General features: G+C 41.7%; 1 protein-coding gene across 1 annotated transcript in view; it reads right to left on the reverse strand.

The window, feature by feature from the left end:
• The window catches only part of EFNB2 (ephrin B2), a 45,126-nt gene extending 20,458 nt beyond the window's left edge, over window positions 1-24,668 (reverse strand). Inside the window, exons 1-2 of the mRNA XM_051642978.1 lie at window positions 23,533-24,668; window positions 2,247-2,530 (exon numbers count right to left, since the gene is read on the reverse strand). Coding sequence (XP_051498938.1) covers window positions 2,247-2,530; window positions 23,533-23,660 — 412 coding nt within the window. The 5' untranslated portion in view covers window positions 23,661-24,668. The remainder of the gene's footprint in view (window positions 1-2,246; window positions 2,531-23,532) is intronic.
• Window positions 24,669-26,373: the final 1,705 nt, after the last annotated feature.

Genomic DNA, 26,373 nt, shown 5'->3' on the forward strand with positions numbered 1-26,373 from the left:
TTACTGCCCTATTTGCATACATGATTAAGTTGTATTATATTACTTATAAAGTTGACATTAAACATCCTGACTACCCGAACTTGCATCTGACGAGGCTGTCTCAGATCATGAGTTTCTAAACATAAACTGTTAAAATCCTATCTAGCTCCAGTATCTCTGTAAAATGGTGTCCTAGCTGAACCCTGGCCTAGTTTTCTACCCCTCTTAGTGTTTCTGAGATCAACATCACTGAGTTCATTGTTTTCTCCCTGAATGATAGAAATTCAAGAGTTTTATTTAGCTTCAGGACGGCTCGGTTTACACAGTTTGGATTTTTTTTGTCTGACCTATTAAAATGGTGCATCTCAGTTAGTATGCTAGCAATATAGTGATAAATTAGCCATTCGTTTATGCCAAAATGAGCACGGAAAGTACTATCCTACGGCACTCCAGTATTACTGCAAGGCCAGTGTGACTTTTGAGGCTTAGCAAGTTCTTTCAACCAAACTATACTGTAATCTTCCACGAAATGTAATGTCTATTATGTCTTACTGCTGTAATGAAATAATTATACAGAACTAATGACAATGAGACATATTTAATAATTCTCTGGGTAAATCCAAGACATAGCTATGACAGAACTGACAGGGTAGCAGAAAGCTCTATTTGTGCCCATAGTTTTCAGGTAATAATTGCAATAATGCCATTTGTTCCACTATAGCTGGTCTGCTGTGCATGTTTTTAAATGCAGCACTAAATACTGAACAAATTTTATCATTAAAGCAAACTATTTGAGCATGGTCACTTTTATGCTACACATTTTCACCAGAGTTACAGACAACTATCTCTCAGAATCTAATCTTGCAGCTTTTACCCTGGTAAATCTCACTGGATTTCAGGGGGAAGTTTGTCAAAGTTAAATGATGTGTAAGTGAGATTAGGTTTATATATACCCCCCGATTAAACAGAGAAAGCACCTATATTATGTGATCTTTTCTGTCAAGCCCTAGAAGCCAAAAAATGTTGGTTTATTATCTCCCCAAAACTGCTACTTAGTAATTTCTACATTTAATATTTAATACAGTAAATTCTTACTTGCAACCTGTTTTATATACCATGTGTACCATTATGAATGTAATGGAAGTGAGCATTAATTAATATTAAAGGCATTTCCATTTTAAAAGTACCTGCATAAAACACTGGTAAAATTACCAATATTTTTATCTAAGAAATTAAAATAATATTTAGAGTGGCAGACATTATATGAAATAGCTATCAGCCCTCCAGTTTTCAAGAAGGTGGCAGAAATAAGACACACCAGTATCTTACTTCATTACAACTGCCAGAAAGCCAGCACACAGAATTTGTCCATCTCCTACTAACTGATGATCTTTTCTCAAGACTTCAAAAGTCCCCATGGGCCCCACACTCCATAGTATTACAATGACAAAAGCTAAGCTAATGTAAATTGTAGTTGTACTGCCGAGGTCTCAACGAATGTTAACTCCTGATTCACATAATTTACTTTACACATCGTAATTTGAATCACTTAACACAGTGGTTACCTCCAGACTCACTTTCAGCCATAAATCCCTTACCAGACTAGAACTGAAACAAAGTTGGACACAGGCCTGGGTCACACACATTCTTTTTACAAGTCCAGGACTATGAAAAAGGAGGAAACTCAAGTTCATGCTGGTCCAAATTTTGCCCAAAAACCCACCAACTACTCTATGGACACAGTTGGCAGCTAGGCTTGCAGAGAAACGACACTGTCCAAGTTGGCACCAAAGAGGAAAAAAGGTCACTACAGGAATCCCTGGACCACTTGGAGGAGTAGCCAGCCATCTCACGTAGGATGCCTCAGCTCAGAATGGCAGGGCCACCCTACTCGTAACTCCTGATGTAAAGGAAGCCAAGGGCAAAGCCAATACCATGGCACATCACCAGAGCTGCAAACAGGAAACACATTTCAGCTGCACACAAATTTCAAGGTGAATACAGGACACAATTCTGTGCACAAAAGGAGAAGCCCCTCACAGTCATACAAGTACAATCTGATTTGGTTCACAAAAACCAAGTAAAAAAAAGAGACAGAAGACCCATAGAATTCAGAACTAATGGTGAAAATATGCTGGCAAAAATATTTTCAGGGAAAATATACAAACCCATTCACATCCTTCTCAGTATTCTTATAATGTACAAGACAACATACAGGAGAACAAACATATATTATAAAGAATGAACAATTGAAATATTGAACTTACATATGACATAATAGTCTTTGTTCTTCTGAAATTCCAGGCCCCAGAGATTAGGACTGAACTCTTGAAACTTGATAGTAAACTTAACATCTTGATCCGGCTTGGCACAGTTGAGTAGAGGTGTATTGTCCTTTTTAATAGCACAGCTATCTGCTTGGTCTTTATCAACCATGTAGACCTTATAATATTCATACTGGCCAACAGTTTTAGAGTCCACCTTTGGGCATATAATATCCAGTTTGTCTCCTATCTGTGGATATAGTACCAATCCTTGTCCAGGAAGGAATCTAAAACAGAGAAAAATAAAGGAAGGAGGGGAAGAGAGAAAAAACAGGAAAATATAAGACACTTGATAAAATCTTGTCCAGAAAAGTAGCAATTGCTGTGGACAAAAAAGAACAAATACAGTTTCCAAAACCAAAATGACAGAGTAAGCAAACCAGATTTTAACAGTTTGGGCCTCACTCAATTTAATATCAACAAGATGTTTGTTTAGATCTTGGAAATTACAGATGGATTGAGTCTTACAGTCATTATCCCAGTTTTGGGAACTCTTACTAGGGTTTATGTCTCTGGCAGGCACGGCTCTTTCTTTCACATTTGGTATTTACAGGAGCTAGTATGTTGGATCGGCTACACTCCTGCTGTTTTTTCTGCTTTGGTAACATTTCTAGTTTTCTTGCACATATTTTGCTAATTTTGGACGTGAGAATGACAAGAAAAATCCTTTGCAACCCCTGAGCAGCCATGTCAGCAAGAAAACATCTTAGACTCAAGAGTTAACAACATATTAAGATGCTGATTGATATAAATAAAAGGAACATCAGCCACTCACCAGGATCATCCTTTTAGACCCAGGGTGGACAGAGAGATCTACTTGACCCAAAGAACTCATATGCTTCTGATAAAACACTATTCCAAGACACCATGACAGATACACTACAATGATTTCTTCTCTTCATGAACTCCACCATGACCATCATTATTTTAGCTCTTTTTTTCTTTCTTGCGCTACAAGTGAAACACGTGTGTGCGTGCTTTTGCCTTAGTATAGATGAAGACATCTTACACAAACTGGCAGTGAGCTTTAATCTTTGAGATTAGACTAGACATTGTAGCTTTCTTACTCGTATTAATTTATAGGCAAATTTCACCGCTTCTCACAAAACAAAAATATAAATAATTACTTATATTATCAATTCATCAATTCATCATATGAAGAGCCTTGTTCTCAGAATGACAAAAGCCACAACAGGTTTGTTTGTTTATTATTTCTCTCCTAAAGATATATTTGTTCCAATTAAGGCCAAGAAGTGTGTGATTTAGAAATAGAGCCAATGACACAACGCACTTAAATGCACAGACCTAAAAGCCTGACTTTCTTTCCTCTTTCTCCTGCCTGCCAGCCTTTTCCAAAGATTTTCCTTAATGGAGAATTGGCCTGAAAAAATGACTGAAACAACTGCTGCCTAATGAACAGCCTTCTCCAAGTGCTAGCATTTAAAAAGCACATGTAGTAAAGCTGGCTTTTTCAGAGGCAGTCTTCCTGGAAACTTTATAAATTGGATAATTAAGGCCAAAGCAGAACAAAGGTGGAGGCGCTGGTGACCTCCAGCCCCTGGCTTGGCTAAGGCAGTCCAGCCTACCAGCACACAGTAGTACTGGGGGAGAACTTACTACATTAAGAGAAAGGATGATGCGACACCCCAAATTTCAAATCCATTGTTTACAATCGCTTGCTCCCACACAATGCAAGTTTATGATCTGTGTTAATTGAGCCGGATTATTTGCACTCACAAAGCCTGTGTAAGAAATATTTGTTGTGAAGCAGGACAAAGACTTGTAATTACAGAGCTAGGGAAAAAGAACAATGAAATGTTATGGCAAGAAAAGCAACTGTTGATGTATAAATCACAGCACTCTTTTGTGTTGTGCTGTGTAATTTCCAGACTACAGAGACTAGGCTTGGCCATGGCTGTTCAAGCTGAGATGCACTGGAGATGGGGCAAAACTGTGATGCTTCCTCCTCCAGTTTTCAGACACACCAAAGAAATAAGGTGACTACCATCTCCTGAAAGCCAAAATGGTAAAACAAATTGAAAGGTGGAAACACATCTTCCTTGTAGTCACCAGCCTGGTGAGGGATGATAGAGGGAGAGGCCAGCTCTGCAAGGGTGCAGAAATCGTGGGAGGAAGATCCCAGCCAGCAAACATTCCCAAGGGAGCAGCACAGATCCTGACTCACACTTTCTTCTGAGATCAACTCTGACCAGGCAGAGGGAAAGGGATAGAGTTTCTGAGCCAACCTCAGTCAACTACAAGCAACTTTACCGCCTTGTCTGACCACAGCCCCATTTATTTAATCATATTCCCCCATTTGCATGCCAAGACAAAGGCTAGTCACTGGATGATCCTACTGCTGCAAGTATTTCTTCTTGCCACTAATTCTTCTTCACGTAATGGGAATGTGAATATGAAGCAGGTGATATTTCTGGATCTTTGTTTTTAAATTAATCAGCTTACATTCCCAGGCGTAATAAATATTACATTAGTAAGGTTAGAAACACACACCTGTCATTATCAATAATACGACCTAAAAGCTGCCCTGAAAAAACAAAAAACACTGACTCTAATTTTAGATTTTGTGTATATATATGTAATGAAGCAGCAGCAGTATATGCTCTCCATGCAAACTCTGATCACAAACAGGATGGGTTCAGAGACAACATGCCAGGCAATCCTCAGGAACAGCTCCTGGAAAGAAAGCTCACTTGTGTGCCCTGGTTAAGTAGACAGGAATTGCCCCATAAAAGGTAAAGGACAGAACCACCCCCAACAGACAGATAAAACACATTTTACAAGAGCTTTAAACTGACACACTCGTTAGACTTTACGGCAGGGGAATATTCTTTCTGTGGCTCTGAAGTCTGTACAGTTTGAGACCTAAACTCGGTAAATCTCCTTCCACTTGAGTTTCTGAACTTGTAGGATCTAATACTGATGGGATTAAAAAGAAAAAAGGCTGAAAATTAAAGGATTAATTTGAGAACTTGATTGTATTGAAATTTTTTCCAGTTTGCAGCTTTAACCATGACCTTTACGAGCAAGATATTTTTCCAATTTACTCTTCTTATTTTCTTACAATAAAGCACAAAATACGGATGGAGCGAATAAAAGTTTCACCAAGTGCATTTCAGTTCAACCACAAAACTTACAGTGACTGATTAGCAGTAGCATGATTATTATCCCTGCATTTGTGTAATGCTTTTGCTGCTGTATTTTCATAAAGACTTAAAATAATCATTTGCTGGGTACTAAACATTTTCTGAAACTATTTATTAAATGCCAGGAGGATTATGACTACTGTTTTATGATGCTATTTTTTAAAACCTTGTATCTTGAAAGAAAAAAGGACAATGTGCATTCAGCCATGGTGGAGGTTAACAAAAACTTGAGGATTAATCCTGAATCTTTTATTTCGGCAAGTGCTGATGTAGCTTTAAGCATTCTAGGGTAGCATCAACATTTATGAAATGTTTGCAGGATGGCATCTGTAAAAATCAAATTAATGAACTGGCTTTAAAAGTCTCATCAGAATGTGCCTTCAGCTAATTAAAAAACATTTTTTATTTTTGCCCAAACAGAAATATAAAAACGATGTAGCATGAGGCTTTCAGAATCGTGTGACTGATCCAAGGAGGCTGTGTTGCTCCAGTGGTTGCTTGGGACAGTGAAACGCTCTTTGAGACGTCAGGACAGCAACAGCCCTGGAACCGTTGCTTTCTATAAAAAGCTAACTCTCAGACTTTCTGCTTTTCAGCTCTGTTTTTTACTGGAAAACCTGCATACCAATACAGGCCACTGTACTTCAACAGAAACTTGGGAGAAAAGCTTAGTGAGCTTCCCAACTCATTTCTGTCAGCAGTCAGATACAGCGAGACTAGCGCATTCAAATAAACTTGCTCACAATCAATAATCCTAGTGCTTACTGTGAGAAGCCACAGAAAAATATATTAAGTACATTAAAAGCTCTACAATTCTATTCATACACCTTCTGTCTGGCACTTTCGGATACAGACAGCATTTTTACTGTCAGCCCAAATACTGGTGTACTGTGAGTGACTTCTGACATCTGTGCAAAGCCCATGGATGTGAATTCCTCCCACACATCCAACCAGTCATGCAACTTATCAAGTAACAGCAACATGCAGACCTCCCAAACCTTTTAAAAAATAAGTATTGTATCAGACCAAAAAATTCACAAGACATATGAACACAAAATAGGAAAACAGTAGCCCGTTCCCCACTCCCACCAATGTTACAGCCATTTTCTAGATCACACTTCTTTTATGGCCCAGCAGTTCCAGGCACTAATGTACCCTTATTGGTCAAAGTACTAGAGAAGTTATATTTTATTTTTAAATTTTACAAAAAATAAAATTTATATCACACATGGTTTCAAACTAATTTCTTAAGATTCTATTTGTTTAAAGAAACTTGGCACACTGAACCTTTTTACAAAGGAGTTTTCCTGAATGATAACTAAACCTACCTCATTTCCTAACAGTAAACTCTCAAAAAATTTAGAACTTTATATATCAGCACTTTTTCACTGAGAATATTCTTTTACTCCTACAAAGACGTTTCTGAAACTGAAAAATTAAAGAAAGATAAAATTCTTAGAGAAATAAATACTTGAAGAGGTTTTGTTAATCAATACTGACTGATGTAAAAAAATGTGTCCTCATGCTTTTCCCAACTTGCTAAACTATGTATGTAGACACATGCAATAAATATATATATATACATATGCATACTTAGCTTTAACTATATCCTAGTAATTATAAAATAAATACAATTTTAGAAAGCGTGTTAGCACTTGTTGAGAGTCTTGTATATTTAACTGGGAAAACACTGCCAAATTTTTGTGCTTTAATACCATACCTGAACTAAGTGGTGTAGGCAGTTAGCTTTAAATTAATGTAACAAAAATAACCCTAAAAATGTGAACAACCAAGATGCTTCTTAAAATGCAGCCTGAAACCTTCTGTTGGGGAATCCTATCCACTTAACTTTATGAAATATAACTACCAGCTTGACTATAAAGTTATTAATTGAAAAGTTTTATTAAGGAAATGTCATTAATACTAATAACACAGCATGTTAGTCCGTTACTTGTACGAGTGCAAACTGAAACAGAATACAGAACAGCATTCCACGTACAAGGCCTTCTTGTTTAGAAAGAATGGTTATTAAACAGTATTTGTATTAATCAACTGACTTTTGGGAAAATAACAACATTCATATTTTTAATATAATTTGGAAAAAAATTTAAGCAAGGAAAAAGTCCTACCAGCTTGATGCAAAGCAAACAGAAGTTCCAGAAGGTCCTAGTAAGCTCAGTGAAGTAACAATGGCCTGCCCAATCACAGCCTGCTAAATGACCCGAAAACCAGCTTACTGATTCCCAAAGACTTTGAACTGAATAAAATAAATAATTTTTAAAAATAGACCTGTGCTGTCTTTAAGAGAGTACTTTGCTCCATGCAGAGTTTTCACACTAGTTTCTGTAATTTTCAACATCATATACAAAGATATACCACACAGACATAAGGTATACATCCAGCTGTAAATCTCAGATGCTTTCTGCAAAAGCAGTGATTTTATAGGACTGAACTCACGCCAGTTTAAGTGAATGTGAATTCAATGAGAAGAGGGTCAGTAACTGCTGTGGAACAGACAGAAAAAGAAACTTCACCAAAAAAGATTAATGTGGAGTCTGTCTCAAAATGGGTATGAAATTTGGTTAAAAAGAGAGGCACTACTCTTACACGAAGTCACTTCAAGAAAAATTACCATAGTTTGACACAGCAAGATGACAGACTGGCTTTATACACAGACTAGCAAATGAAACTCAGAAAACAAAAGAAACACAGCATTTCATATTACTAGTTATTTTAAGTGAGTTTTGGAAGCTACTTTTTTTTCTGCGAGCACAGTGTTATTAAATTAATTCTATAACAAAGTTTTACAGAACATGCTAAACAGGCATGGTTTTGAATTTAAATAAAATTTTAAAAGTTTAATCTGCTGACCTTTATTTATATGTAACATTTTTCCATGCAGTTAATGAAACTATTGATGTAAGCAGTGGTTACTTGCATTAATATGACTTGCAGGAGAGAAACTAAAAGGAATTCAAACATATAAACAAATGCATTCATGCTCTTCCTTTATGATTTTTAATGGTAAGTAACACATTATACAAAGACAGATCATAAAATACCATAACAAAAGTTACTTAAGCTGCAGCTGTCGTATTCCTCACTTCCATTACAAGGGATGAACCTCTTTTTGGGGCCCAGGCTCTCCACAGTGAAACCTGCAGCAAGCCCTTAAGTGTTTTAAACCAGTCCTCTGTAACTTATCTCCACCCTGGGGTTTGTGGTACATCCTTGTCTCCCCCCTTTCTCAACTCCAAAAGAACCCATCTTCTTTCAGATTACCCAGGGGAGATGCTTGTAGTGCACTGAAATAGGGGAGAGCCAAGGGTTTATTTTGTTTCAATCAACACCCCAGACACAAAACTGTAAAGGTGCCACCATTTTGCGTGTCTCAAGTAGTCATACAAATGGATGCCTTTTTTTTTTTTTTTTTTTTTTTTCCCTGGACCTATTCTTACTGAAATCGGTTGCAAAACTTCCACTGACTTCAGTAGGGCAAAACATTGCAAAATATGTACAGCTGAAATCTTAATAATTTACACATGAATGATTCTGAAGCATGATGCTGCTTTCTCAAAATTTTAAGTGGACTGGGAACAAGGAGCGTTTATGAATCTTTAGCTGTTTTGTTTAGTCATTCATCATGTTACCTTTTGCAAAACACCAGAGGAAAGCACTTAAAATACAACACCTAGTATAAAAAGGAAGGGCTGAGTCGGCATACACTTCTCCCCAAATAAAACTTTTTTTTGCATGGACCTACAGGATTTGACAGTCAAATTGCACTATCACATCCCAGTCCTAAGGGCACACAGCTTCTACTGTACAGAAAGAGATCCACAGACACCATGCCTCTCAAAACATGTCAGAAAATGCCCTGATCAGTCTCCTAGAAAGATGCATAATGAGTTTCCCTCCCTAAGTAACTCACCTGACTATTTCTGTTGCTGAGACAAGACACTCACTCCTTCACTCTGTTCAGTTAGGTTGGTCAGAAGCCTAAAGGTGCCTTGCTCTTGAGAGAGCACAAAACCTGCAGCTAAAACATGAGATTCGACAAGAACTGTACCCCTTCCACCCTTCACATATACGGAGGATCACCTGCAACCTGGCACAAAACATATCTTATTGTAAACACACTTCTCTCTATGAGAAAATCTGATTCCTTAAAAGCTGTGACGTATGAAGTTACAGATGTGATCTCATTCAGTGGAAAAAGCAAATAAACCAAAGGAGGTGTGGCACAGACTCTCCTTCAGGGCTGCCCCAGTGCTGGGCTTGGGAAGGGGTTAACTTACTCTGCAGTTCCTGCCTAGGGGATCATGGCACCTCAGAGTGACCATGGACTCAGGGACACCACAAGCCCATTCTCCCCAGGCCGCTCGGCTGAGCAGAGGCAGCACCTTGCCTTCAGCCCCCCACAGCTGCCAGAAAGGGTTTGCTGTGAAATGGCGTATCTGTTTCAACTGGATGCTGTCTCTGCCTCCAAAAGATGGTTTAATTTTGCTGGAAGGCTGCCCTTTCCCTTGCTGCATGGCTCTCACTTGCAGAGCAAACTGGAAAACCCACTCACCTTCAGACCAACTTGTGCTTTACCCAACTTACTCCATCCCCAACCTAAATCCAGGGTATGAAAAGGGATGCATAAATCTCCCCCTGTAAAAGGGAAGCACATTTTCCACTGCCTTAAAAATCCTGTTTATTTTTTCTTCAGAATGAGAAACAAAATCTGGGCTTTTTGAACAAGAACATGCAGCCTGGCTTAGAATATTTACCACATGGGTAAGGCTTGAAATGCTGGAAAGATTTACGATTCAGTATCTTCACCAATGTTGACAAAAGATTAAAAAAAAAAAAAAAAAAATTATATTCAGTTTCCATATGTGACCTCCACATAAGGCACTATTAATAGCAATTAATTTTTTGTGTTATTGTGCAGAAAGCAATTACTGCTCTGCTATAAGTACTTAAAGCACTAGAGAATTCTGATCCATCTACAAAATCAATTCCAGTTACCACAAAAGAACCACTAATGTGCTTCAGGACAGTCTTCTAACTAAGGGAAAAAAAGCCAGCATGGATATGACCAATTTTCTATTTTGAAGTGTATTATATTAACATTTCATCAGCATTTACAGAAATATGAACCCTCACAACAGCACTGGACTTACTCAGCTTCAGCAAACAGGGGATCACTCCTCAAATCATTACTCCCTCTCTCTCATGCACAAGCATGAAAAAGCACACAGGCACATTCTCCTTTTTATTGCATTTCAGCAGAAACATGCTTTTGATAGAGTTTAAAAACTGCAAGTGGCTGCAATGGAGAGTAGCAGCCAATCTGCATAAAAGGCTTATTCTGAAGAATTTCTGAGAGAGAAAACACTCAGTAGGTGCATTGTAATTAGTTGCTCTTTCTAGTTACCTCTTGACAAATGATGCGTGCGGGTCTGGATGAGAGCCCAACTCTTGACCCATGCCACCACTACACGCTTTAGTACTTCAAGCAGAAACCCCTAGCCTCAGCATTCTTTTCGTTTTGTTTTTCCAGGAACACAGTCGGTGCTGGTAAGGCACAACATGAGAACCACACATGATTAGCAAAGTTGGAATTCTTGCAGAAGTGCTTCATATAGCTGTGTCCTAAATGTATCTGAGGAAAGCTTCCTGCCTTGGATTCCTTCCAAATGTGTAGCATCTTTCAGGACAGGGTTAGAGGACAGAACATGGAGATGGACACAGCAAACTTTGTTCCCACAATGCTTAACTATATGCTTTGGCGACATTTCTAAGCCTTTCAAACAGAAGATATTAATATGATTGTTATTTTAAATATGGGAGATTATAAACCTATTGAGAAATGCAATTTTTGCCACGAAAAATACCTTTAAAAAATAAACATTTTTTGGATAGCACTTTACTGCCCCCTTTTGCACTTTAACATTAGAACAGGTTTCAACATGAACATGGCTGAGAAACACTGAGAAGATAGGGGGTAAGACGACATGGCATCATGTTTACTCACTAGTAGAGTTTCAGGCACTGTTTTGGGGACATCTTCCACCTGCCTACACTGTAAACAAATAAAACACCTAGGTTTCATTGTCCCGAATCTTCCAGAGAAGAGATCAGTAATGGTCTTAGTTTAAATTACTATTTTCCATTTTAGTCTGCATGTATATGGGGCAACTGGGAAAGAAGGGGATATTGCTCATTAACAGTAGTTGTTTCTCTAGCACTATTTTCTAAAGCAAAGATCATCTGCAACTTGAATTTGGTTTTTATTCATCAGGAAGAGAAGAATGACAAAAGGCTTTCCAGTCTGAGGCGATGAGCAATCCTCTACCTGAAAGGATGGGTGTATCCTTCAGAAAAACTTCACAAACTGGCAGGCAAGAATATTTTCATGATAGGTGAAGACAAGAAGCCTAGACATTCAAATACCCTACAAGCCTACAGGCATAAACCCGTTCTGCAACTCCTGCACTGCAATTACAATCAGTAGAAAATCCTTGTCTGTCTGTGTGTGTCCACACATATCTACAAAAGGTAATAAATCTATAGTCTAGTGGCCAGTTATTTACAAATACTAATTCATTATGACAGAGCCAGAGGGGGACCCATCCTGTCCCAACCCTCAGTTTCCATTCAACAAAATCCATGTGCTGCTCTGTACACTTTTATTTAAATTTAATCCATTTTCCTCTGTCAGCTTACAATTACAATACAAGTCACAATAATATTAAATTTCACTGCCTACAGCATTGCACAATTGAACCATTACTGTAATGAAAACTGACTCCCTTTGATATTAACACTGGTGTTTTCTCTCATTTGCTACCCACGAAATACAGGAAGAGACCAATGTTGTTTTAATTAAAGAACTGTTGTTCAAAATATGCTACTGGGAATATTAAAGTAGTTCTTTGCTCTCACAGCAAAGATAATCAGGTATTTATATGGTTTTGATTTTGGAAAAAAAAAAATAAAAATCTGTGCCATGAGTACAGCGTAACACAAAACTACTTCTCCACTTGACTTGTGCACACGGAGGCAGGGTGTGCCAAACCCAAGAAAGATGGAGCTTTGTTGAAAAGATGCAGAACAGTAGTTAGCATGGAAAGGAAAGTCAAATCAAACCATGTGTGCTTCTCACACAAGTCACTAAAGCCTTTGCTTTCAGAAAGCTAAGACAGAGCAGCTGCCATTCGCTAAAGAACTACTTTTTAAAAAGGCCACCGCAAATTACAAGACAGAAACAATAAAACCAGATTGTTCCATTGCTGTGTTTTTCTGTGCTCTTCCCCACTGTTCCTATTACAGAAACAAATCTTATGTCAGCCACAATACAAGGATATCAACCAAAGTTTGCAGTCTTCCTTCTCTTAAATACAATTTGTTCGCACCTGTATGGTCTTGTTCCAAGACATGCTCCAAGCGAAGTCTATAAAAGAGGGCGGGGACTGTCTTGTTGCTTGATGAGACATTAATAATCAGTGATTATATCTCAAATTCAAAGAAAAAATTTCAGCTGCTCTGCAGTTGTTAGAAAATATATTATTGCATACCATTTGCCTGCATAAGTAAACACTGGAAGCAGAACAAGTTGTAACTTTCAGGGAAAGTCATGCCAAATCAGTAACAGGATTGTGTGACAAAGCAAACCTATTTTGGCAAATCATTGTTGCGCAAAATTTTTCAGGATCCAGTTACAACTCTATCACTCCTATACTGCATCCTTTTTTTCGTTATGTTAAAAAGACAGTTTTCAGGTGGGAGGAAATTACATCAAACAAAAACCTAACTGGGAGATCTACAATCAGTCTACACTTGCATCTCACACTAAACCCAAGACTCAGCCACTCACAAGCGTGGAGATCCTATATTCTTACATCAAAACCAAAATTTTCCAAAGTTTGACTGACTTTCAGAAGTAGAATAAAACCAGGTGGCCTCCAAGGCAGCAATAATATCTAACCTACCAATAACCAGTTTTTGGCCTGCTGCAGGACTGAGGCCCTCAAATTAAGCTAGACTGACACTGGAATAGTTTAAAAACTCCTGTAAAGGTTGAGAAGTGCATTCATCACTAGGCTGGACATCCTTTGCCTCAGGTGGAAGAGTTCATCAGAGGGCTTCAGCAAACAGCCAGGTAGAATGGAAGCTCCAGCCACTCCATTTTAACTTGCTGACTACTGACAAGCTACACAAAAATTAAGACTCATTCCAAATGCAGACAGGGCTGCAGCTTCTGACATCATTTTATGAAATAATAATAAAAAAAAAAAGTAATGAAGCTTCAGAGAGAGCTGCACTTGTCCAACTCCAAAAAACCTTCTCACTCTGGCCTTGGTTCAAGACAGCTCATGCTTAAATTCGTCTCGCTTCAGCAAAAATATTCAGCATTCAGCACATGCTTAACATGAGCTTTTCTGAATAACGACAGTTTCCTGAGCCAGGCCCTAGCAGCACAGTGCAGTCTTGCTCACCTTGCTGTCACACACCAATCCACAGAATGGAAAAGACTGCAATAAACAACGTATATATGAAGAATTGGCTTCTGTTTTTCTTCAAAAAGTGTATGAACACTGATAAAATGTAGAAGAAAAAACGATTACCACTAAAAAATGTCTCTCTTAAAATATTTATCATGCAGAGTAGCAATTTTGCCTGCCAACGTGACCTTCTCTGTTCAGCTAACCTATTCAGTTTGGAAATACCTTGGAAAAAGAAAAGCCAAGAAACCCTAAAGGTCAAGTGTTATACAGTGATTAAGCTAGACTACTGCTGAACTAAACTGAAATTAATTAAACATGAAGAAAGCAACTGAAGTGTGGACAGTGAATGCTACGGGACTGCAAATCCTCAAAAGGAGTCAAGATGTTCCCAACTCCAAATTTACACTTTTATCCAGTCAGGTATAGAAACCAACTGCTTCTCAGGCAGTAGGTAAGCAGATGGCAAGCACCAGCAAAAATGAGTATGTGAAAAGATTCACCACTCAAAAAGTCAGAAGCACAGTCATGTGTGCTTTCACCAGTGCTCACTGCATAGATTCCTTAAACAAACTGCTTCAAACTTACAGAACATCAAAAGCCAGATGGGCCTTCCTGAATGAATCCACAGGCAAGGAGCCAGGATTCCCGTTTGCTGCAGAAATAGGCCTGGACTTGATTTGAGTCTTCTCAGCTCTGACAGGCTGGAGTCTGGCAAAATCCAAATTAAAACAGCATTCAATTGCAACTGGGCTTTAACTAATAATAATAATAAATTTTAAATCTCTCTTATTAACTTTAACATGCACTTCCCTTTACAGTGCATTGTTCCCCTTTCCCATTGCTGCTCTTTGGTTTGGGTACCTAGGTAAATTCAAACAAAAGCCAGCAAAACAATGAGAGGCAATTTGCAGCATCACAGATTTTTCAGCCCGACATATCATTCCACCATCTAACCTATCCTCCTGTATAAGACAAGCCATATAATTTCTCATTTGCTGTTGACATGTCTAAAACTTGATTATTCTTTCAAGTGTACACAGCTCTGAAGCCTACAAAATAAAGTTCTGTAAATCCTATTTTAACCATTAACCACAAGACATTTAAAAGGAACACTATAGGTAAAAAAGCCCGTCTTTTAGTTATGTATATGTCATACATCAGGAATGATTCACTTAGCAACATAATCCTCTACCAGCCTTTATCTTTTCTGGCTCAGAACCTTTAAACCATAAGAAGGCATAGACTATTACATCAAAGTTTAAATCAGCTGCATTATAATTACCATGCTGATACCGCAATAAACACTGGGTGTTGGCTGGCCAGGATTGCCAAAAAAGATAGAGGTCCTGCCCTTATTCGCTGTCTTTGACAATGTTTATAATCACATCAAAGGAAAGTTCTCTGCATCACAGTTAATATGGAAAAAATAAATAAATTCTAGATGTTCTCTTTCCTCAAGTAAAATAACAGCTTTTGTTCATTATAAAAATACTAGAATTTTGCCTAAAATGACAAAACAATTATAATGTAAAGCACTTGCAAGCTAATGTATTGCTCACTCATATCATTGCAGGTATTTTCATGGAGTTGAACAGGAACTAGACAGAAGCCTTGAACATGTTTATCTACTCATAACTAGAAATACAAAATAGTAAAGTATATTCAAATACGGAATTTTAAGTTATGTATTGTAATTCTGCATTTACATTTGAAGATTTCTGAAAATTAGGCTAAAATTAAACATGAATTTACAGCCACAAAAACTCCAAATGATTCAAAGCAACAAATTCAGAATGAAGACACTTCAAGTTTATGGAACTCGTGTATATGCTTTATAGTTTCAATTCTATCTGTCCTTGAGGGCACAGGCAACACTGTTTTTTGTTCTGCCATTTTGTTTTCATACTTGGCTCTCAGAAACATACAGAGTGCAATGTGGCTGTTTCTCAAAGCCTCACCACTGTTTTGGGTTTGGGTTGTTGTTTTTTTTTCTTCCCAATCAGGGAACAGAAGTGTAAATTGCAAAACATCTGTATTTTAAGTACACCTTCGAGTTAACATACGCCAGCAAGAACTATTTCAGAAGAGGGGAACCTGCAGAGTTCTCTCTGGGAACAGGGAGATCTGACGTGCACTGCCCATACAGAACAACCCCCGCTCCTTTCTGTGTCCTGCCAAACCCACCGAGCCTTATCTAGTACATGTCTGAAATGTGACATGACAGGCAGGTTCGAAAGCTAAATGTAGGATAATGGTGGGCAAACAAAGGACATCGGTTTTTGCATTATTTCTTTAATTACTTTAACCCTTGTTCGAACAGAAAGCATAAGGCCAGAGTAATTCAGCTTCCTTCTTTGTCATTTGCCTGCCATAAATATGCACCAGTCTGCATTTGAAAAGCTGAAGGAGGCCGCAAGCTTGCTGGACATTTATCATGCTCTGTTCCCTGTTAACAAGCAAATACTTTAGTTGAATGGCCCATTAGCAATCATTGTCAAATGCAGAATGCAAGGTGCTTGGATGTGACCGGCCTGTAAATTAGATGAGGGTGCCCCTTCCCTTTGCAGAATTTCAGCAAATGAATTGGATCTTTTGATACAGATTTGTGAAGGTTAAGCTGTAAGAGAGGAAACGTATCTGAGCACTTCAGGCCTCGTATATTCTGTCAATCTGTTCAGCACCCTGTATGCACTTGTTTATTTTTTATTTGTTAAAACCAGATCAGCATCAGCAGCTTGACACTTTTGGGTTTGGAGTTTCCTTCTCAGACAGAATTGTGAAGCTTTCCAGCTTACTATGGGGTAGGATGAGAATGATAAATTCAAGCATGTAATTAACATCTTTATAAAAAAAACCAGAAAAATGGGGAAAAAAACCCCACAACCTTTAAAAGTGTCCAAACCAGTGCCAAACAAACAGCATGAATTCCATTTTGCCGAGCTCATCTCAGGCTCATTCCCACTAAAGAAAGACTCAACTGTTATTGTAGGCTTCAGTGTTTTTTCCCCTTATGTCTAGACTCTGCCTAACAAATGCAGAGTGCTTTCCTTCCCCCCCCTTACCAGGCAAATGAGCAGGCAATAAAGTAAATATTTCTCGTCTGAATCGTACCCCTGATTTGCAACTGCCGGCTTTAAGTTGTAGGTGTTTACGGTTGTCAATTGGGTAGAAAAGCATTTAGAAGGCCTTTTAGAAGAAAAGAATGAAAAAAAAAAATCCAAGTAGCTGCACTAGCAGAGGTATTTTACTACCTTTACAGCTGCAGTTTGCTTAAAATAAATGACAAAACAATAGCTAGATTGTCTGCCGGCTGAACCCAAGGGGCTGACAGCAAACTCATCCCAATGATTTTAAGTTGAGGTGGAGGGGCGGGAAGGTAGGCAGATGCTTATCTCATTAATTTCTACATTTCAGCCTGCCTTTCGGAAATAAATACCACCAAGAGACTAAGCCAGATCAATTTGGTTATCTGCAGCCTTATTGGTAAAGAGGAGTGGATGCTGGTTTGAGTTGTTTGGTGTTTTGTTTTTCTTTTATATTGTTGCAGGATGGGAAACACAGGAGATGCTGAAGTATCACCTGGCCAAGGCAGAGACAATGCGGAGTGTTTATCTTTGCAGCTCCCACGGAGTGAGATGGAGACCACAGCCTGAAACACAGCTGAAATCAAAAGGCCTCTGTTTTCTTTCCAGATAACCCCAGTCCTACCTATCCCCCCTGCTCACTGTTCCTTGCCAGCATGCTCCTGCCCGAAGCCCAAATAGATTAAGGCAACCAACCTCAAGTGCAGCTAATTCTTCAGAAAGGCTGCTGCTAGGGCAGGAGTTAAAAAGCAAAACCTTCCACACCTAACAATTGCAGCCATCTCAAGTTTTAATCGGTGCCCATCTCAGCAGAAAGCAGTAAATGAAATCTATCTTTACCATATTAGACGCCACCAATGAGCAAGAACTGAGCAGCTTTTCTTTACTGCTCTAACCATCCCAAGCCACAAGTAGGCCTTTCATACTTCCTAATCCCGGCCCCCAAGTTTTGTGCGGTTCTCACATAATACCTTGCAGCCCGGAGCAAGGTCCTTAGTTTCTAACACCCCTTTCAGAGACGTGTCATTTCTAACATCAAGCTAATCTATATGTTGCCATGGCATCACCCTTTATCTGCCTTTACATCTTATGAACTGCATGGATTTACCACATTATTTTTATCTGAAAGACAGAAAATGGTGGTTTTATTGCCATACAATCAGATTACTGCTGCTAGTTTCTCTATGCCTTTTTACCATACTTCAATCAAAAGGGATCAGTTTCTTTATACTCTGCCCTTGATTTACATTACATCTGTAAAGAACTAGTCTGGGTTGTAATCCCCTTATTAACTATGACCAGGGTTGATTTGCCTAAAAATAAAAGCAAATTGTGTCAGACCTTTTCACTTTGTTTTTGATTCGGAACTACAAAATGGATTACTAAAGAAATCTTCAGAGTTCACACGGCTGGTATAGTACTGAATTTAAAATGAGAATTAAACAAGTTAAACATGGGAGCTGTGTCAACGGTTTACATTTTCCATCATGGAAGAAAGGCTGAAATGCGTTTGTCTTTGTGTTCTCGGGCTTTAAAGAGACAATGAAGCCACAGGAGTTTTTCCAAGCTCTTCTAACACTGTCCATTTGCCATCCTCCCTTCCTCTGCTTTCCATGCAACTCCCCCTCAAACTCCTCTAGCTGCTCCCTCCCCACCCCCAATAAAACCTCCCCTTGCTCAAGACAACAGCATTCTGATATTCTGTGGCACTGCATATTTTAATAAAAATATTTCAAGCAGTGTAACATTCCTATTTAAGTTTCCACAACGCCTCACAAAGAATGAGCTCATAAGCAAATCCATGTAGATGTATGATAAATGACCAGAAAAACAGGTTTCTTTATGTCAGCAGCCAAGGCAGGCAGACATTAGGCACACATGAATAACATTTTAATCACTATTTTTTTCTCAGAAGAATACTTTCTTCTCATTTGCAACAAGCAATTTCAAGTACTGCAGGTTGCACGACACATGAAGACCAGATTCCCCCAGAAAAAAAAAAAAAAAAAGCCCCCAAAAAAACCCTGGCTTTGGCTGCTGCACAGGCCTGAAAGGCCTGTCGCTGTCAGCGTGTCAGGGCAGTCACCTCAGGTCCTGGGCCGATCCAGGATCTCTGGCTGAATTTGAGACCATCCTGAGTGTCACACTTAAAGCAATGTGATCTCTTTACAATAATACATGGAAGAGGGAACAGAGGGGAAGAAAAAAAAAAAAAAAGGAAGCACTCTTGTGTGTGGGAAGAGGGGGAACTTAAAGTGATTTTAACTTGACTTTTAGTCACTGCCTTTCTAAAGGCAATTACTACATTAAACAAAGTGAACTAACGTAGCACAGCTTACAGATAACATGCTTTAAGATAATTACTATAAATAATATAGCAATTATACTCCATGTATAGAAGACTGGTGAAAATAACCAGCTCAAGGATTTGGCCTTCAGTTTGTTCTGAATTCATTTTGTTAATTCACTGGTGCTTCAGAGACCTAGATACGAATGCCAGAGATATCAAATGGACTGGAAGCCACCACTCACTCCTTGTGTTAGCATGCCAAGTGTCAACAGCTATGTTTTGGGTACAATTTAGAAGCATGTGTTTAAATCATTTTAACCTTCCACTCCTGTTTCTTCAGCTTGAGGCTGTAATTGCTGAGGTTAGAAAGTGCGGTCCCATGACACAGGACTCCCAAATAAATTCTTGTCTAGCTGAGAGGCTCCCAAACATGTTGTGAGGTATCGTTTTAGCAAGCTCTTTGTGCTCTGGCTGGCTCGCCTGTCCTGCAAAACAACGGCTGTCCATTACCTACAGTTTATCATCCTGACAAAATGTGAGGAATGTGGATGTGAAAGCACTAACAATTCCACCCCTGGTGCTTTCTCCTTTTTTCCCCCCTCTCTATATTAAAACCGACAAGATTAACCCAAATGCAAACTGCATAGCATAGTTCAAGGGGCTATTCAGTTGGCAGTGAATGTGCATTTGTTTACCTACAAAAATAAGAATTTCAGATACAATGAGCAGCAGACTAGTCTATATGCCACTGAATAGGCCATTTAACGGGGTCATCAATTGTACTTTATTTTATAAGTTTGACATGTTAGCATTCATTCAGAGGCAGGCTGTGAAATATCCCATATATATAACTGGCTACCAGAGGGAGGGAAAACCAGCTATATAATCTAACTTAATCAATGTCAAAGGCTCCAGTTGTGAGGATAACCTTCCACATGTCACCAAAGAGAACTGCTTTGCTCACCAGTCTACAGCACGCAGGAAACAGTGTCACTTAGACATAAGCAATATTTTTTCAAGTAAGATTCCTCTACGGTTTGGCTAAAAAGTACCCATCACATTATGAGCTCTCCTGTGTGCCAAAGGTGGTGCTGAGCCCTTGTGAGGTGAAACTAAGGTAATCCGTGCTATCTATATACATTGTTTGTCTTGGCAGAAACAACACAGGCAGAAAGTCCCCTGTTAAGTGTCAACAGGAGTTAAGTCCACAGAGTAAGTTTTCTCTGTGCTTTCAAGATCATGAGATCTAAGGTTCTTCAAATGAGAAGTCTAAAGTCTACCAAAACCATCTGTAACAATGACGTTTAACCTCCCAAGCAATAAAGTCACAGGTATGATTATTTTATGTATGTCACTTAAAACACACCTCTTGTGATCTGATCGAGGCAATGAAAGCAGAGCTCTGAAAAAGGGAGGGGAGGATGGAGAGGGGAGGGAGCTGTGTCTTCAAACAGCTACCACATGCTCTCCATTGCAGGCACCTGCTAGAAATTATAACCTCTAAACTACAGTGCAAAACCAATTTAGTATTTACGTTCATCTTAAGCTAAAATTTATTTCAAACTTTATATTAACCTGTCCAACAACTACTCCTAGCATTTAATTGCCTACCTGTTCAGCTGATTTATGTGTTGAGGCTTTCAATGAAGTTAAATGCACAACTTCCCTGAATAAATTAACAAGCACCAAAGACAGTTATTACTTCATATCTAGAAAGGAGCTTTATTATTATACTACACCAAGAATCATTCAGCAGCTAACTTCTCAAGCTAACATGCAGCTTGAATCCAGAGTGAGGGCATTCTCATCTACAGAGAAATTATTCAGTATCCTTCGGGCAAACAATTGTGACAAGAATTAGTAAGAAATCCTGCTCTGAGAAGCGGAGCTGTCTCACCGGCAGCAATATTGGTAACGCATTTGTAAGCTTCCTCAAACTACAGGCCTCCAAGTGGCCTATAAATCACTAGCCCCAGCAATTGAAAAGACTAATTTTAATAGTGTACTTCTTCACTGTGGTGATTAAGCCTCAATGAATCACTCAAGAAAATTCAATTACAACAACAGCAGAACCTATTTTTAAGCGTGCATTTAAGGAAAAAGTAATTAGATATTATCATTAGATCTACCATTCAAACCTTTTTTGTAATCAAACAGTTTAGAATTAGCCAAATAGAAACACAACTTGTATTTGATAAAGGAAGCATATCCCTAGGCACTGTAAGATAGGTTGAGTTCAGCAGCTCGGGTATTTTCAATTCACTGATGGCTAATAAAAGCTATCAAGGTAAGTTAAAAAAGGGAAAACAGGTTGGAGCTGGCCGGGGAGAGAGAGGCCAGAGCAGCAGGCTCTTCTGCATTGGAAGAGTGACCTCTGTAGGCACAAACACATCGCGGCTGGGGATGCACAAGCATTCCCTTTCCTCCCAAGGCTGAGCCCGAGCCTGTTTTCCACCAGCACAGCAGGCCCACTAATGCAATGCAACCCCGGCTCGTAGCCTTTGACTTTGCGGAATTCAAGCAGTATTATAAAGCCCGCTTTTATAACCGCACAGGTCGCTTTATTCTCCGATGTCGTGTAGGCTTTAGTTATGTAGCATCATTACAGTGCAGAGGGAGAGACTGGAGCTAAACTTCGTTTTATTTTAACCAGCTTTGCACCTGGTATATATACAAAATGATTATTTGTCACAAAATACTAGAAAAACACTGAACTGAGCAGTCTCACTGCATTCCTGCCAGTTTCCTTTTTTTTTTTTCTTTAAGACCAGAAAAGTTTTCTGACCAGAAATCCAAGAGACACAGCAAATGGTCCATTATTGAAAATTGCTAGTATAAATCTACAGCGAGTTTTTCCTTCCGTCAGAACAATGGTAGGTACTGGTGAATGTAAAGCAAGACTACCTGATAAACCTGAGATGCTACTCCCGGATCAAACTTTGAAATCTTCACCAAACTCCCGAAGATCCTGCCACCTACACAGAATTAATCCCCGATTCAGGAAATACTCCATTCTTCTTGTCTCATCACCACCACCATTTCCTCTAAGAAGTCCCCCGAGAAAACAATGGCATGTACTTAATGGATTTCATAGGAAATTTTAAATTCAATTAACACAATGCATATGGTTTGCTTTTAAATATACATAATTGAAGATATTGATGCCTTAAATTATTTTAATCCATTGCTGGTGTAAAACTCCCTAAACTGATTACAAACTATTTCCTCCTATCATTTTTTTTTTCTGAAAGTGGTTTAATCACAAAAGTTCAAAGGATTTCACAATTGAACAAAGCCAACTTATACTTTGCATGTCAAAAATGAAAGGGGACAAAAAAAGAGAGTAGAAATAGTTTTTCATCACTGACTCAGATTTCTCTTTAGAAAGAGGGCCCACTTCCCAAAAAGTTCCTCTTCCCAACAGCAAGTATTTTGCATGTTTAAGAAGTTGGTGTGCTTTTTATTGTTTTTTTGGGGTTTTTTTTTGTTTATTTTTTTAAAGGATATGAGTCTATTTTAAGAGTGTGCTTTGATAGTGAAGTCCTGGGAACGCATGTACTTTTTTTGCCTGAGTTTGTTAATGAAGAATGACACTAAATGGTTGTGTGATGGGTAATGCTTAGTTCATTACTCACTGACATGTGCCTTGATACCATCAACTCCACAACCAAATTTAGCCCTGTTATAAGCAGATGTAACTTCGCTGGAGTCAATGGGATGGGTTTGCATCTGCAGACGGAGAAGTTTAAGAGAATCACCCCTTCCTGGCAGCGCAGCCCAGCGCGGCCCGGCCCCGCCGGCCTCCGCCGCTGCTCCGACCCCGGGGAAGCGGCGGCGGCTCCGAGAGAGCGGAGCCCGGACCCCGCCGCAGCTTTCAACCTGCTGCCGCCCCCCGCTCCACCGCCCCGTCCCGCCGCGGCTCCCCGTCCCTCCCTTTCTCGACCCTCCCGCCGGGAACAAGCGGCGGCCGGGCAGCTCCGCCGTGACACGGAGCACCCGTCCCGGGGAGGGCCACGTCCCGCTGCCAGCCAAGCCTGAAGCCCCCGGCAGCCGCCGCTCGCAGCGTCCCCCTCGCCAACCCCGTGGCTCCCGACGACCTCGGCACCGTCCCTCCACCCCCACCCCGCACAGCGCCGCGAAGGCCAGTGCCAGCCCCCGGGGGAGGCGATGGGGCGGAGAGGGATAGAAACTTACTTGGGGTTGGAGGAATTCCAATATATGGGGTCTAAAACGATGGACCTGGCCAGTGCAGTTCTGCATAAAACCATCACGACTCCCCAACAGTACTTCCAGGCGGAGGCGTCTTGCCTCCGCGCTGCCATGGTCGCAGGCGGCACCGAGTCCCTCCCCGGAGCCTCGCCAACTCCGCCGTGCGGCTTCCCCGCACCTGAGCAGCAACAGCAGGGTGGGGTGCCCGGTATCCCAACAGCCGGGACGATTGATCAGAAAGAAAGAATAAAAAAATAAAAAACAACACGCGAAAGGTCGACGATACACTTGGCGAGAGATGCAAGCAGATCTACTGAGTCATGTATGCCACTCGCATGTAGGAAATTCTCCTGCGAGGTAAGAACCAAGCCACCTCCGAAGTAACAACAGCAATAACAAAAAGATGCAAACGCCTCAGTCGTTCCTCTTACTGGGGGCCTCCCGGCTGCCTTGGCAGATGCCACTTGAACTGCCAACTCCCATTTGGATCCAGTGCGCCATACACGTTCACAGTGTCTAAGACTCGAGTAGAAAAAAGGTAAAAAGAAAATAAATGCTGGTGAGAAAAATAAAGGGTTCGGGGAAAAGGGGCACAGCTTCGCCAGGAGGTTCCTCCTTGTGTCTCTCTCACTGCTCCCTGCAGTTTGCAATCCGCACAGGCACCAGCCCGGGCTGTTTCGGGGAGCTCGGAAGCAACCGCGAGTCAATAAATCCACTCCGAGAGTCAGCGCCCCCAGTCCCGGGGAGACGCATCCGCAGGGCTCCCGCTTCTCTGGGGGCACTCTTGTCCTTCTCGCCGGCAAAGAGCCCGGTGCAGAGCAGGGACTGAAGAAGGGGGAGAAAAATAATAATTAAGAAAATAAAATATTAAAAAACAAAACAGGAGGATCGGATCGCAGCGGCAAAACGTCCCTCTTTCTCCCCTGTTGCGAGATCCGCAGTGCGCGCCGCGGAAGCAGGAGTAGGAGGAGGATGAAAGTCGGGCGTCGGACTTGAACGGCCGCGCAAAACTGCGCGGAGGAGAAGGGAGGAGGAGCGGCGCTAGCCGCAGCCGTTCCCACCGCGGCGCCTTCAACCCGCGCTGCTGCTGCCCGCGCTGCTGCTGCTGTCGCCGCCGCGAGTCCCCGGCGCAGGAGCGCGGCCGGCGGCAGCGCGCCGCCGTAACCATATAAGCGCGGCCCCGCCGCCCCGCCGCCGCCGCTCATAGGGCCGCCGCAGGGCCGCCGCGCTGGTTGGGCGCCGCGCCTGTCACTTACGGCCGCCGCGGCGGGCGGGGCCGCGCCGAGCCCAGCCGAGCAGGGCCGGCAGGTAACACCCCTCCGGCCCTGGCGCGCCGTCGGCGGCCGCCGGGGTGAGGCGGGAGCTCGCTGGCATTTAGGCTGGGGCTGGCAGGGAGATGGTGCTGGCTTTCGCAGTGTGAGATGGGGGGGCGGGGGGTGAGTGGTGGAATTAAACGCAGTAAAATAAACCCAGAAACGCTTCTTTGCTAAAACTGAGCGTTTTTCAAGTGCACTGCCGCTTAAAGAGCGGGGAGCAGCGGCAGGCCGAGCGGCGCGGGGCTCCTTCGTACCCTTCCCACTGCGGTGGGGCGCAGCCCCCCACTTCTCCCCGAGAGAGCACGGCTGCCGGCGCTACGCAGTCGCGGCCACTTCCGCGCCACTGCGCGGGGAAGAGCCAGTGCTCCCCTGGCGCGGAGCACCCCGCGCAACTTTCTGAGGATGCCCCGACGGGGACTGAGGGCTCGCCCCCCTCGGTCCCGACTGGCCTTTCCCGCGGGGGTCTCTGAGTTTTCACAGTTTATCTGGTTGCGCGACCATTAGCCACGAGCTGTCCCGAAATAAAGAGGAGCTGGACGCGCGGAGCCCCTGCAAAAGGATGCGGAGCGGGGGGCGCCGAGGCCGGGTGCGGGTTCCTTCGCCTTTCCTTTGCGATGGCTGAGCGTTTCTCCCTGCCCTCCCACACTTTACGGGCGGAATTTTCGGACCCAGTGATTTTTCCGACCCCGCGTTATCCCGCCGGCACCTGGCCCTTTCATTGCATTTTATTACTAATTTCAGGCCACATGGAGCTACCGCCGGGAAGCTCTAGAGATGCTCCCCCGGGAGCTCCGGAGAACCCCGCGGGGGGTGCCGAGCGCGCCAAGGGGGTGGCCGCGGCCCCCGCGGGTGCGCTCGCCGCCGCGCTCGGGGCCCGGCGGGCCGCCCTTCCACGGGGCCACAGCACCCACTAGCGGCCAGCGCCAGCCCCGCGCGGGGAGCGGGGGGCCGCGGAGTCCCCCGGCGGTCCCCGTGCCGCTGCTCCCCTCGCCTCCTGCCCTACCCGGTGTCTACGCGGTTCCCTCGGCAAAGGCACCGGCCGGTACCGCGGCCCCGGGTGGCAACGCTGGGCCGGAGAGGCGGCACATGTCAAACGGTCCTCGCCGAGTGCTGTACGGTGGCGAAATACTAGTTGTATAATGTCATAGTCACTCTTGTAAATTGAAGGGGGTTACCGAATTTCTTCGATGAAGGATTTCTTGCCAAAACAGTATCTGCAGAAAGGATTAAAAATTAAATAATAGAAAATTATGGCCCTCTTTCTGTCATTTCCTTACCTTTTAGTTAAGGCACGAGAAAAGCGTGCTACAAAAGGCTGTAATAAAGAGCCAATTTCGTATAATTTTATTCCCGAAGAAATGGGCTTAAAAATCGGGTTAGTAGTGATGCTCGTTCGGCTTTTAGATGAACGTGAAGAAACCCTTATAAGGAAAGCGACTGACTCTGTCATTTATTTTCCCGATCAATTTGGAAGAAAATGATCGCTTTCCCCCACCCCCCTTTTTAACTA

The sequence above is a fragment of the Apus apus genome, chromosome 1, assembly GCF_020740795.1.
Source record: "Apus apus isolate bApuApu2 chromosome 1, bApuApu2.pri.cur, whole genome shotgun sequence".
NCBI lineage: Eukaryota > Metazoa > Chordata > Aves > Apodiformes > Apodidae > Apus > Apus apus.